Source organism: Glandiceps talaboti, chromosome 1, assembly GCF_964340395.1.
Source record: "Glandiceps talaboti chromosome 1, keGlaTala1.1, whole genome shotgun sequence".
NCBI lineage: Eukaryota > Metazoa > Hemichordata > Enteropneusta > Spengelidae > Glandiceps > Glandiceps talaboti.
In genome coordinates, this window is record NC_135549.1 from 30819230 (window position 1) to 30833026 (window position 13797).

The window sequence follows — 13797 nt, forward strand, 5'->3', positions numbered from 1 at the left end:
CAGTCCTGTATGCTATGTGTATGGTAGCTTGGCTGGTTTCCCCAGTAGACAGTCCTGTATGCTATGTGTATGGTAACTTGGTTGGTTTCCCCAGTAGACAGTCCTGTATGCTATGTGTATGGTAACTTGGTTGGTTTCCCCAGTAGACAGTCCTGTATGCTATGTGTATGGTAACTTGGTTGGTTTCCCCAGTAGACAGTCCTGCATGCTATGTGTATGGTAACTTGGTTGGTTTCCCCAGTAGACAGTCCTGTATGCTATGTGTATGGTAACTTGGTTGGTTTCCCCAGTACACAGTCCTGTATGCTATGTGTATGGTAACTTGGTTGCTTTCCCCAGTAGACAGTCCTGTATGCTATGTGTATGGTAACTTGGTTGGTTTCCCCAGTAGACAGTCCTGTATGCTATGTGTATGGTAACTTGGTTGCTTTCCCCAGTAGACAGTCCTGTATGCTATGTGTATGGTAACTTGGTTGCTTTCCCCAGTACAAACGACAAGACTTCATTGATCAGCTGTATTGTCAGTCTTGAGATTGGATAGTGTGCAGGAAGTTTCTTGACAATGTACGGAGACTGGACATAGTATCTATAGGGGCAGAGAATAACAACAAATATTACACAAAATGAAAAAAAAAACATGTTGAAGATATAGAAAGAACATGAACAGACTCTTTTTTTACTTACACTGTTCTATACGAATCAATGTTCTCAAAGTTTTTGGTATAAGAATGTGTTCTTTTGGTATCAAGATGCCAGAAATAAAGTTGTTATTCCATTGTATAAGTGTTCATTTCTAGTAACATATATTGCAATATATTCCTCTAGCTAGTGTTAGTTACTGAAACAAACAACACCACCAATATCTCTTGTTGATTTCAAGTTAATTCCCAGACACCATATCGTGGTTATGCAATGTCTAACATCTTGTATTAGTAGATCAAAACAACACTGGCATTACGGGTTCATATACTTCAAGTTGCTGAAATTTCCTTGAGATTTACTTGGAGATCTTCTGGTAGTTTTCAGAATCAACTATGGTCATTTCTGGGGAGTATATTATTTTGATTGCTAGGCAAAGTGAATTTCAAATATTTGAGAGCTGATCACTTCATAGATTTCATTTTCAAGAAATCAGCAGCCGAGTAAGTTTAACTTTCAAGGAATGGTTTGTAATTTGAGTACTTTCCAGAGGTTTAATAAATCCTAATAGGGTTGTCGATGGCCGAGTGGTTAAACCACTTGTCTCTTATCACTACAGTCAGGGTTTGAACCCATTTAGGGTTTGATTATATATACCACACTTTAAGAAGAGTGTCGTTCAGTTTGTCTCTACTGAACAACGCAGGATTTCCCCAGGTACTCTGGTTTCCTCCTGCATTAACACTGAAACCATGAGGGATGACCCTCACTGGACTTTTTGGGAGATAAGTGTTTATGTACTTAAAGGACTATCCAGTATAAATAAAGATTATTTATTTTTCAATATGTGATGTTATGTAGTGGTTATACCTGAATTCTTCTCTGTAATTAGTTTTGATGTGGGCTGCTGTAGTATTGCTGTATTCAACAAATGTCTGCAGTACAGAGAACTGTTGATGTAAGAGTATGGCTTCATCAGGTGTTAGGATTTCACGTTTGGAAGGTGATAGTAACCGCATTGCTTGTGCTATCATACGTTCAACAAACTTCTCCTAAAATGAAAACATTGACGAGAAATGTAGTTAGTGACAGCATTCACACTTTTGATACGCTTGGAATTGGAATATAAATTGTATGTATATTGAACAGCGAGTCCAAAACTGTGGTAAATTCTGCAACATTTTCAATTTGTATTTCTATAAATTGTCTTGAGCACCTACAGGGAATTGTTTGAAATAATGAAATATTGACCTGAAGTTGCTGCATATGTAAGACGTTCATTTCGAACATATCAAAACAAAACAGACAACAGAAACATTGATATGTTTGTATTAGGAGGTAATGAAATCTGTAGCAAACATTTACAATTACATATCTATATTATCTCTTGAGTCTTTCAAGTGTGAATCAAACTTGTGTTGTTTACAGTGGCTTTTGACAAAATAGCTCTAACTGGAATATTTTATTTCATTTCTCTTCTTTTCTAAATTTTTGTGTTCTCATGAAAGGTAACTAGCTCCTTTCATGAATATTTTTACCCAGTAATTTCATCCTGTGTGGGCCAAATTTTTTTTGGCAATCTTGCTATTTTTTTTCCAGATTTTTGAGGGAGTCGAAGAATTGACAGATCTAACTCATCTGACATGATCTAAGTGGAATATCTTACCGTTGACTGTAGACTGTCCAGTACTTTCATCACCCAACATATGTTGAAGAATTTCCCTTCTGTGTCTCCCCAGTTTGCCTGGATTAGAAATAGGAACATGAATTTTTTGTTAGATGTTCATCAAGTTGTAACATTGTATTGTATCCAAGATGTATGCGTACGTAAGGGCCTGATGATGTGCTCGGTTGAGAGGCAATGATGTACACTTGATGTGCTCTGTTGACAGGCAGTGATGTACACTTCATGTGCTTAGCCTCAGTTGACAGGCAGTGATGTACACTTGATGTGCTCTGTTGACAGGCAGATCAATGTACACTTGAAACCACATTCAGTCTAATCACAATTAACTGTCAGACAGATCTTAAATGAAAGAGAAGTGATGTGCTTCACTTCAACATACATGTAAAGTGCAATATTTCTGACATTTTACTGACATAACATATGACTTTATGGAGAAACAGCGCCCTCTACCTACACAGATGAGCTGAACTGAGGACTAAATTGTTCAGTCACCATGAAGGTGATATTTTGTCACTGTATGACTGAACTCACATCAAACTTTTAATTTCATGTGAAAATTAAGGTTTTCTTGCATTGCAACCAGGAAGTAACCAAAAATAGTCATTTCTCTACTTCACAAAAATCTCATTCATATTTTACAGCCATTTTGTTCAATTCGTTTTCAATTTTGCAAAAAGACAGCAGATTTGATCTGAAAAGTTCAGTGACCATTAGATGAGCACTGTTTATAATAAAACCGAGTGAAATTCATGAAGACATTACACCTTAAATGTTGCCATAAGAGGGCAGGCTTTGTGGAGAATGTAGACTGCAAGCATTGTCAATGTGTAGACTTACCTGATGTGCTATCAATATGAGCTCATATAACGCACCAGTTGATGCATTGGTTAACTCTTGGACCAACTTAGCTACCTAAAGATGATGAAGAAAAAACATCAGTTTACGAAAACAGATTTGGCACCCTCTATTGTGAAGACAAAACAATCTAAAAATACATGACATGATAATTTTGAAGCCATGCAATAGTTGAACATTTTGAACAGAAGATAACAGAGGATTTGTCAGCATTGTTGACAGTCCATTTTGAATTGTATCACGACAAATATAAAATTGCATATCATTACATACTTTTACAAATAAATCATATTGAATACATTGTCATGGAAAAGAATGACCATATTCCACAATTTTTTAGTATATGTATCAAAAATTAATTAATATATTATTATTGTCAAAGATTTCCAAAAGATGAGCAAACCAAAAATATATATTTACATAATACCATTCATACATGTATGCATGCACACACACACACACACACACACACACACACACACGCACGCACACACACACACACACACACACACACACACATGCACACATACACACACACACACACACACACACATACATACATGTATACAGAGATAATGAAATGCAAATACAGAGTCCTGAAAAACAATATATGTGAATTATACAGTGTTAAATTTAAAAAAAAGGAGATATTTATAAAGATTAACGTCAAATGCTTTTAGATATACAATACCTCTTTTATTTCCTGCATTAAGTGTTGATATAGGTCAGTTCCAACATTGATCAGAAGTAGTAGATACACACACAGTTTACATGTACAGCAAGATTGGATATTTAAGGAGGTTTTTTTTAACGGAGGCACAGGATTTAGATGGAATGTCAGGACATCAAGGTTAAATTTGCCAATGAAAGGAGAGACAAAAAAAGATGAGAATTGTTGACGATTGGCAGAGATGATAACGATATGTAGAGAGAGAGAGAGAGAGAATGAAACATTAAAAGATTGTAACTATGACTACAGACCCTGGAGTAAACCAGCTGGAGTTGATATGCTATGAATGAATGACCAAGCCAAATGTGTTGTTAATCAATGTATGTATACACATGTTAAAGTCAATGAGGGGTATCAAAAGTTCAAAGCCACCCCACACACCCCCCACCCCATCCCCACCCACATCCTAAGTAAATTTTACCAGACTTTCCCTTGTTTAAAGGGTTAAGATTCATATACTGAAACATGCATTATACTGCATAAAGTGCTGTAGAACTTTTTAGCTTGATAAGTTACCAATACTATTAAAGGGCATGCATATCTTTTTCACTATATTTTATAAAAACTTGGATGTGAAATGATATAAAACGCACTGGTTTCAGTCACTTTCAAATATCAGAACACAGCTGGCATAGACCAGAACTTAGGTAGAAGTGACATAGCTGGCATTGACCAGAAATAAGACAGAAGTGACACACTGGTCTTGCTAAGTTAAAATGAATGAAATCAATGCATATTATCTTGTTTCTCATCCACGTTTTAAAATTACACTGAATTCACAAGGTAACATTCAAATCATGAATACCACTATGACTCTACGGAGATTACAAATAGTGGTAACTATAGAAACGTTGTTCCACATTTCTTAATTATACCCAAAACTTGGTCATTCATAAATCACAGTATTATATGTAATACAATTGAAATGCATAGATTTAAAGCAATTTACATGCAGTTATTTATTATTTGGGGGTTAGTTTGTTAGTTTTTAGCAATGCCTGTATTTTTGCAAAGTGTAGATGGCAGAGCTGACAGTTATCTCCAATCTGCACAAATAATACAGTGAAGGTATGTAGAAGTAATTCAACATGAAAGAGACACACCACGTATTGTAAGAAAGTTGCAACAGGAACTATATCAACTTGTTAGGAAAACGTGTGTTTATCATGATAAATACAACATCACAACTACACAAGTTTTTGTGTTTTATTTCTTTTAAATGAAGTGAGATTCATTCCCTAAATGTGAAATCTAACCTATATAATAATTTATAAGACTTAGCAATTACTAGGTGTGTGGTATATCTAAACATGGTACTATCATCTTCTTACTATTATCTTCAAATGGAAATTGAAAGTTGTGTTGGTGAACCATAGTATTTTCAAAGTTGTGTTTAGAACAAAGGTGTATGGTACTATGATATTCGATGGTAATGCCACTGTGGTGGGATCAAAATGACTACTACCCTTACTATTACTGCAGATAACATCAAACATAGTTGATCTCAAAATGAAACTACATTGTACCTATATTGACCATTCTGATCCCTAGACTTTGAGATTAAAATTCTTATCATTGGTAATTTCTTTTGTTCTATATCCTAAGTCTTATATACAAACACAAATTACGTTTTACTCATTTCCACCTCATGATTACAAGCGATGTAAACAGCAAGCAATTTTAAATACATTCAACCCCCACCCCAAGCTCCAACGCAGCAGTGAGCACTACCATAAAAAAAGTCAACCTCCACAACTTCCGGTCCAACTTTCCAAAGTAACACTGCGTTCAGTGGGGCCATATTGGATTTTACCATAGTGTTCAAATATAAATAGTGAGCATAGATTTGTTCATAAACGATATGAATTTTAACAACTATTCCTCTTTGAAATTTCTAAATCAATGGAAGAGATTTTGACAAAGACTGTACAGGAAAGCTGTCTGCTGGTTGGCATACAACTACTAAATTTGTATAAATATGCGACACCAGCTTTTGGTGGAATTGTTAATAATCGTAATTTAAAAGAATATATTTCAAAATAGAGCCAGTGTATTCTATCTATAGATGAATTACTATTAACATCCCGAAAGTTGTGTGTCACAGTATCCACTTCAAAAAGGTGTAGTGGCCAACGTGTAATATAAACTCTGTGATAAGGTAAACATGGCACCACTGAAGGCAGCGATATATTATGGGATATCAATGCATAGGAGCTTGCCCCCCCCCCCCCCCACCCCCTCAACCCCAATTTTATGCCAGCAGCAACCTGAAGTCTTCAATGATTTCTGAAATGAGGTATTTTATTATTTCAAATACTGTAAAACTGTTCAAATTATAATAATATTATGTGTAGTGGTCTCCTATATATCAATCACTCATTATTTTCACAACATTAAATATATCATTATTTAGATGCAATGCTATCAAGCAATCTTAATTACTATCAGAAGTTGTGACTGTGTTTAATATGATGCTGTGTGCTAGCTGCAACCACTATGCATTGCTGCAACCACTATGCATTGCTTCCAAATCAGCCAAACTTGTGTTCACCAGAAATATGTAATGTTGATTAACTGCACAAGCGAAGCATTGTTAGATTTCAATGTTAAGTTTCAAGCCAGGCTTCTTTTGAACATTACAAATATATTTCAAGTATGTCATTGCATGGTGCTATTTACATATACAGTATACATATACACCACCTGTAATAGATCACTTCAGTAATGTTGACATGAAAAGAACAGTTGTTAATTATAACCCTTGCACTAGTTGTCTAGAAATGCTGTTGATCAGAACGTTGTTTTTATCAGTAATAGACGACTAAAGCTGACTTTGAAGATGCCGAAAAGTCGTCTCCTTATCACAATACCAAGCAGACATATATTGATACAAAATAACATTGGGTGTCTCTGATGTATGTTCATGCCATGTTCTCATCAGTTAGTTTATGTCTGTGAATGTTAGTCATGTATTGCCATATACCATTAGTCTAACTTTCACAGACGTAAACAAACTAATAAAACCATGGCATGCATCTACATCTGATGCACTCACTATATTGTTTTTGTATCAATGTATGACAGTTTGATTAGTGTGATAAGGAGAAGACATTTTGGCATCTACAAAGCCAGTTTTAACAGTCCACGGCTGGTGAAACGACGGCTGGTGAAACGACGTTCTGATCAGCAGCATTTCTAGAGATCGACAACTAGTGCAAGGGTTGTAAACTGAATAATGACATATCTTAACTTCCCCTTTCATATTCACACTAGATCATGCAATAGTATTACTAATCATTCCAACAATGTCAACATCGTAATTAAAGTAAATGTAAGACTCACTAGTGTAGAATGTCTAAAAATTGTTATTGTCAAAATATTTGGACTTTGCAAGGAGATGAACTTTTTTATTTATTTAATACTTGTTTTTGTTGTACTTTCAATTTGTCTTCTACTGTCAGTGCAGGCATGATCATGATACAGATATAATTAAATTTGGCGTTATCTAAATCACTGGAGAAATGTACACAATTTGGAGTTGTATGGAACCAAGATATTGCATGTATAGTGTTGCCTGTTTCAATACACTGCAATGTCTGGTATGTCCCATGGACTAGTGCCAGCACTATGTATTCCATGCAGCATTGGTGGGCATTGCAGTAACACAGATATTAATAGATGCCAGGCTACTCTGCGCTGCATCAATAACTGTAATGGTGGTGAGTATGTGGCATGTAATAACAGTTATTGACATAGTCTAGAGGCTATCTGTGGCTTCAAATCTCAACAGCTCTCTTCACCTCTGTCTAACTCAATGAGAAATCATGAACCAAAAGTGTTCAGCAAACCCCCAACTGTTCTAATGATGTAAAGAATGTATAAGTAGCATCCTGATCCGACAAATATACCATATTTGGACATTAATGTAACTGAAATTTCATCTGAATTTCATTCAGCTAGACATGAGAAGAGATTGGAAGCCCAGGATAGCCTCTAGACTACTATTGTCAGTAATCTAAAAGCTTTAAACCCTTTTCATAGATTCACTGTGAAATACAGAATTCCAAATTTCTGACCTGTTAGCTAACTTACACATTTATATCTAAGGTTCAGTCTGTCTAATGTCTTACAAACTTGTCCTTTCAATGCGTTACATCTATGCCTTTCAAACCATTAGTAACTGACTGAGATTGACAGTTCTAGGAGTTATTTCATGCATGCATCTAATTAACATGCTGTAAATTGTAATAAACCAAATAATAATCTAAAAATAATTAAAATCTTTCATTCTAATCACAAGGAAAATGATTATCTATTAAACCAAAAAACAATACCTATTAATTTTAAAAAATTACAATAATCTAAAAATAATTAAAATCGTTTATTGTAATCACAAGGTTGTGAATAAGTAATTAAACTGAAATCAATACCAATTAATTTAAAACAATTCCGATAATCTAAAAATAATTAAAATTCTTTGATTTCTTATCAAATGATAGCAACTAAGTAGAGTTTACGCTCTGTATTAAAACAAAATATTAAAATCTGATAAAAAGATCATAGATTTGAAAGCAGTGTTACTCTGGCAATGGTGGTCTTGGTTTACTAAGATAGACTCAAACTAAAAATATTGTACTACTACATGTACACAAGTGGGTGATAGCAGTTCCTCTGTTGTGCAAACCTAATCACCCTGTGATCAAGATAGGTGTAAACACTGGAAGTCCCCAAACATGTACTCAACAAGATTATTGAAGTCATCAGAAATGCCACCCTACTGTGAGTATAACTAATTTAACCAATGTCCATTCAATAGCTTTAATATCAAAATGTCACAGCAATACTTTTAGTTTATGATTGTCTATCTCACTAAACTGAGACTTTAATTGCCAGAGTAGTAATTTCCACATGTTTAGCCTTCTACATGTTTCAGTCAAATAAATCTTAATTAATGATCAATAATAGATCCTATCTTTCAGTATTATACCTCACATGTACTGTGATTTTTTTAAAACTTGTCATTAACTTTTAACTAAAAAAAACTTGGCACTTTGGATCAATAGTTCACATCAACAAACAGGACTGTATATTGTTTACTATTATCAGTACACTGACTATCAACAGATAAAAACAATGTTTTTCATTGTATCTGTATTTCTGTTGGATTATATTAGCCATGCCATGCCATGCCATGCCATGCCAGATACATTGTATAGTATAAACATACCTCTGCATCTTCATATGTATTCCAGCCATCGGAATTACCTTCAAACATCAATGTAGCGGCTCGGGTGATTGGAGGTCGCCATCTTTGTGGCACCTCTGGAAAGCATGTTAATACAACCAGCAAATCTAGAGCAACTTTGCCCCTGTAAAAAATAAAACATATGTGGTTTGACTCTTAAAATCACAGTGGGTGTACAGATGCAAAATCCAACAGCAGATCAGAAGTAGTAGTTCATGTTTAGAAGTAACTGAGTGAATGTTTAAATTTCCAATTCCACTCCCAGTTTCATCACAACTAAACATCTCACACTTACTTGTTTGCTCCAAGAGTTGAAAGTCTGGTTGGGAAGATTTCAGTTTCTCTAAACATCATACTCAGTGTTTCCACTAACAGTATTGCAAGGCTAAAAATGAAACAATGATAATAATAATAATAATCAATTAGTCTAAGAATTATAAAAAGATTTTACACCTTGGATCAACCATGATATTATCACTTATATTTGGTACAGTTATTGGTCGATGTGATACACATGTATTAGCATTTAAAATTCTATTTCAGATAATGTACCATTTATTGACTTGGTAATTCTATTTCAGATAATGTATCATTTATTGACTTGGTAATTCTATTTCAGATAATATACCAATTATTGACTTGGTAATTCTATTTCAGATAATGTACCATTTATTGACTTGGTATTTCTATTTCAGATAATATATCATTTATTGACTTGGTAATTCTATTTCAGATAATATACCATTTATTGACTTGGTAATTCTATTTCAGATAATATACCATTTATTGACTTGGTAATTCTATTTCAGATAATGTACCATTTATTGACTTGGTAATTCTATTTCAGATAATGTACCATTTATTGACTTGGTAATTCTATTTCAGATAATATATCATTTATTGACTTGGTAATTCTATTTCAGATAATATACCATTTATTGACTTGGTATTTCTATTTCAGATAATGTACCATTTATTGACTTGGTAATTCTATTTCAGATAATATACCATTTATTGACTTGGTAATTCTATTTTAGATAATGTACCATTTATTGACTTGGTAATTCTATTTCAGATAATGTACCATTTATTGACTTGGTAATTCTATTTCAGATAATGTACCATTTATTGACTTGGTAATTCTATTTCCGATAATGTACCATTTATTGACTTGGTAATTCTATTTCCGATAATGTACCATTTATTGACTTGGTAATTCTATTTCAGATAATGTACCATTTATTGACTTGATAATTCTATTTCAGATAATGTACCATTTATTGACTTGGTAATTCTATTTCAGATAATGTACCATTTATTGACTTGGTAATTCTATTTCAGATAATGTGCCATTTATTGACTTGGTAATTCTATTTCAGATAATGTACCATTTATTGACTTGGTAATTCTATTTCCTATAATGTACCATTTATTGACTTGGTAATTCTATTTCAGATAATATACCATTTATTGACTTGGTAATTCTATTTCAGATAATATACTATTTATTGACTTGGTAATTCTATTTCAGATAATGTATCATTTATTGACTTGGTAATTCTATTTCAGATAATGTGCCATTTATTGACTTGGTATTTCTATTTCAGATAATATATCATTTATTGACTTGGTAATTCTATTTCAGATAATATACCATTTATTGACTTGGTAATTCTATTTCAGATAATATACCATTTATTGACTTGGTAATTCTATTTCAGATAATATACTATTTATTGACTTGGTAATTCTATTTCAGATAATATACCATTTATTGACTTGGTAATTCTATTTCAGATAATGTGCCATTTATTGACTTGGTAATTCTATTTCAGATAATGTACCATTTATTGACTTGGTAATTCTATTTCAGATAATATATCATTTATTGACTTGGTAATTCTATTTCCGATAATATACCATTTATTGACTTGGTAATTCTATTTCAGATAATATACCATTTATTGACTTGGTAATTCTATTTCAGATAATGTGCCATTTATTGACTTGGTATTTCTATTTCAAATAATATATCATTTATTGACTTGGTAATTCTATTTCAGATAATATACCATTTATTGACTTGGTAATTCTATTTCAGATAATATACCATTTATTGACTTGGTAATTCTATTTCAGATAATATACTATTTATTGACTTGGTAATTCTATTTCAGATAATATACCATTTATTGACTTGGTAATTCTATTTCAGATAATGTGCCATTTATTGACTTGGTAATTCTATTTCAGATAATGTACCATTTATTGACTTGGTAATTCTATTTCAGATAATATATCATTTATTGACTTGGTAATTCTATTTCCGATAATATACCATTTATTGACTTGGTAATTCTATTTCCGATAATATACCATTTATTGACTTGGTAATTCTATTTCAGATAATATACTATTTATTGACTTGGTAATTCTATTTCAGATAATATACCATTTATTGACTTGGTATTTCTATTTCAGATAATGTGCCATTTATTGACTTGGTAATTCTATTTCAGATAATGTACCATTTATTGACTTGGTAATTCTATTTCAGATAATATATCATGTATTGACTTGGTAATTCTATTTCCGATAATATACCATTTATTGACTTGGTAATTCTATTTCAGATAATGTACCATTTATTGACTTGGTAATTCTATTTTAGATAATGTACCGTTTATTGACTTGGTAATTCTATTTCAGATAATATACCATTTATTGACTTGGTAATTCTATTTCAGATAATATACCGTTTATAGACTTGGTAATTCTATTTCAGATAATTCTATTTCGTTTATAGACTTGGTAATTCTATTTCAGTTAATTAATGTGCCATTTATTGACTTGGTAATTCTATTTCAGATAATATACCATTTATTGACTTGGTAATTCTATTTCCGATAATGTGCCATTTATTGACTTGGTAATTCTATTTCAGATAATATACCATTTATTGACTTGGTAATTCTATTTCAGATAATATATCATTTATTGACTTGGTAATTCTATTTCAGATAATGTACCATTTATTGACTTGGTAATTCTATTTCCGATAATGTACCATTTATTGACTTGGTAATTCTATTTCAGATAATATACCATTTATTGACTTGGTAATTCTATTTCAGATAATGTACCATTTATTGACTTGATAATTCTATTTCTGATAATGTATCATTTATAGACTTGGTAATTCTATTTCAGATAATGTGCCATTTATTGACTTGGTAATTCTATTTCAGATAATATACCATTTATTGACTTGGTAATTCTATTTCAGATAATATACCATTTATTGACTTGGTAATTCTATTTCAGAAAATATACCATTCATTGACTTGGTATATAACAAAACATTGAATGTCATACATCACATCAGGTCTTTCACAGGGTTTTGACAGTCATGATCAACATAAACAGGGCATGTGAAGGCATGTGGCTCCAACTATGTGAAGGCATGTGGCTCCAACTATGTGAAGGCATGTGGCTCCACCTATGTAAAGACATGTGGCTTCAACTATGTGACAGGTCTGCTCTGTCACAGCTACAGTATAGGTCAGACTATGTTCTCAGATTGTTTGTTAATTTACAACAGATCTGTGTATTTATAGATTTGAAGCACACAAAGCTCTCCATATTCATCGTTACTATACAAATCACTAAGAAAAGTTATCACTGAAGTAAAGTCTGTTTACTTACTCGAGTTCATCAGCCCTGTGATTTCTTCCTCTTTCACTGTTAACATTGCAAGGTGATTTGGGTAAATATCTTTGTAACTGGGATACGATGAAAATAAACAGTTTCTCATTCTGGAAAAGAAATAATACAAGTCTTAGATGGATAGCACAGTCTCGCATTAATGATTGAAGGAAGTGAGTAGGGAAAGGAGGGAGATGAAAAGAGAGATACAAATAGAGAGAGAGAGAGAGAGAGAGAGAGAGAGAGAGAGAGAGAGAGAGAGAGATAGAGAGAGAGAGAGAGAGATAGAGAGAGAGATAGACAGAGAGATAGACAGAGAGAGATAGAGAGAGACAGAGAGAGAAGAATGGTAAAAGAGGAACCAAGAGATTTATATATCCTCGTACCAAGTACTGATTTATAACTTGATAATAAAAATAATTTAATACTGTTTATTTCCAGAGACAATTCATTCAAAACATAGAATCAAAGTATTAACCTGTTATTAACACTAAATGTAAATGACAATTCTACATTTTCTACTAGTATTCAGAAATGATGTGGTAAACACAGAATACTACCAACAACAGCAGTCTTTAAAAGTCACCAAACAAAGTAAACAGAAGTGCAATTTCCATCCGGATATGTTCACTTACCCTCCAAAAGAACTTTTTGAGTACAAAATGTTGTTCTGCAGCCACACTCAGTTCTTGTGCATATTCAAAGACACTATCCATTGTATTACTGGGATCCATAATTTCATGTTTTAATTGGTTAAATAATAGTTCCAGCTGTTCCCTACGAGTACAACATGAATTTAGTGAACATTACAGGTAATGGATAGGAAATTAATCGATAAAATTCTCTAAAGCTTATTGTCCTAACTACCATAAATACATAAATGTTTCCTATCAATTTCCAAAAATCAATAACAAAAAGTCCTTTACAGAAATTAAA

The 13797-nt window shown here is 32.8% G+C and overlaps 1 protein-coding gene across 1 annotated transcript in view; it reads right to left on the bottom strand.

The window, feature by feature from the left end:
* Positions 1-453: 453 nt before the first annotated feature.
* The window catches only part of LOC144435759 (uncharacterized protein C12orf56-like), a 40960-nt gene continuing 27616 nt past the window's right edge, over positions 454-13797 (bottom strand). Inside the window, exons 4-12 of the mRNA XM_078124378.1 lie at positions 13497-13638; positions 12862-12971; positions 9452-9541; positions 9139-9280; positions 3873-3884; positions 3164-3238; positions 2306-2383; positions 1510-1691; positions 454-586 (exon numbers count right to left, since the gene is read on the bottom strand). Of these exons, the coding sequence (XP_077980504.1) occupies positions 454-586; positions 1510-1691; positions 2306-2383; positions 3164-3238; positions 3873-3884; positions 9139-9280; positions 9452-9541; positions 12862-12971; positions 13497-13638 (964 nt within the window). The remainder of the gene's footprint in view (positions 587-1509; positions 1692-2305; positions 2384-3163; positions 3239-3872; positions 3885-9138; positions 9281-9451; positions 9542-12861; positions 12972-13496; positions 13639-13797) is intronic.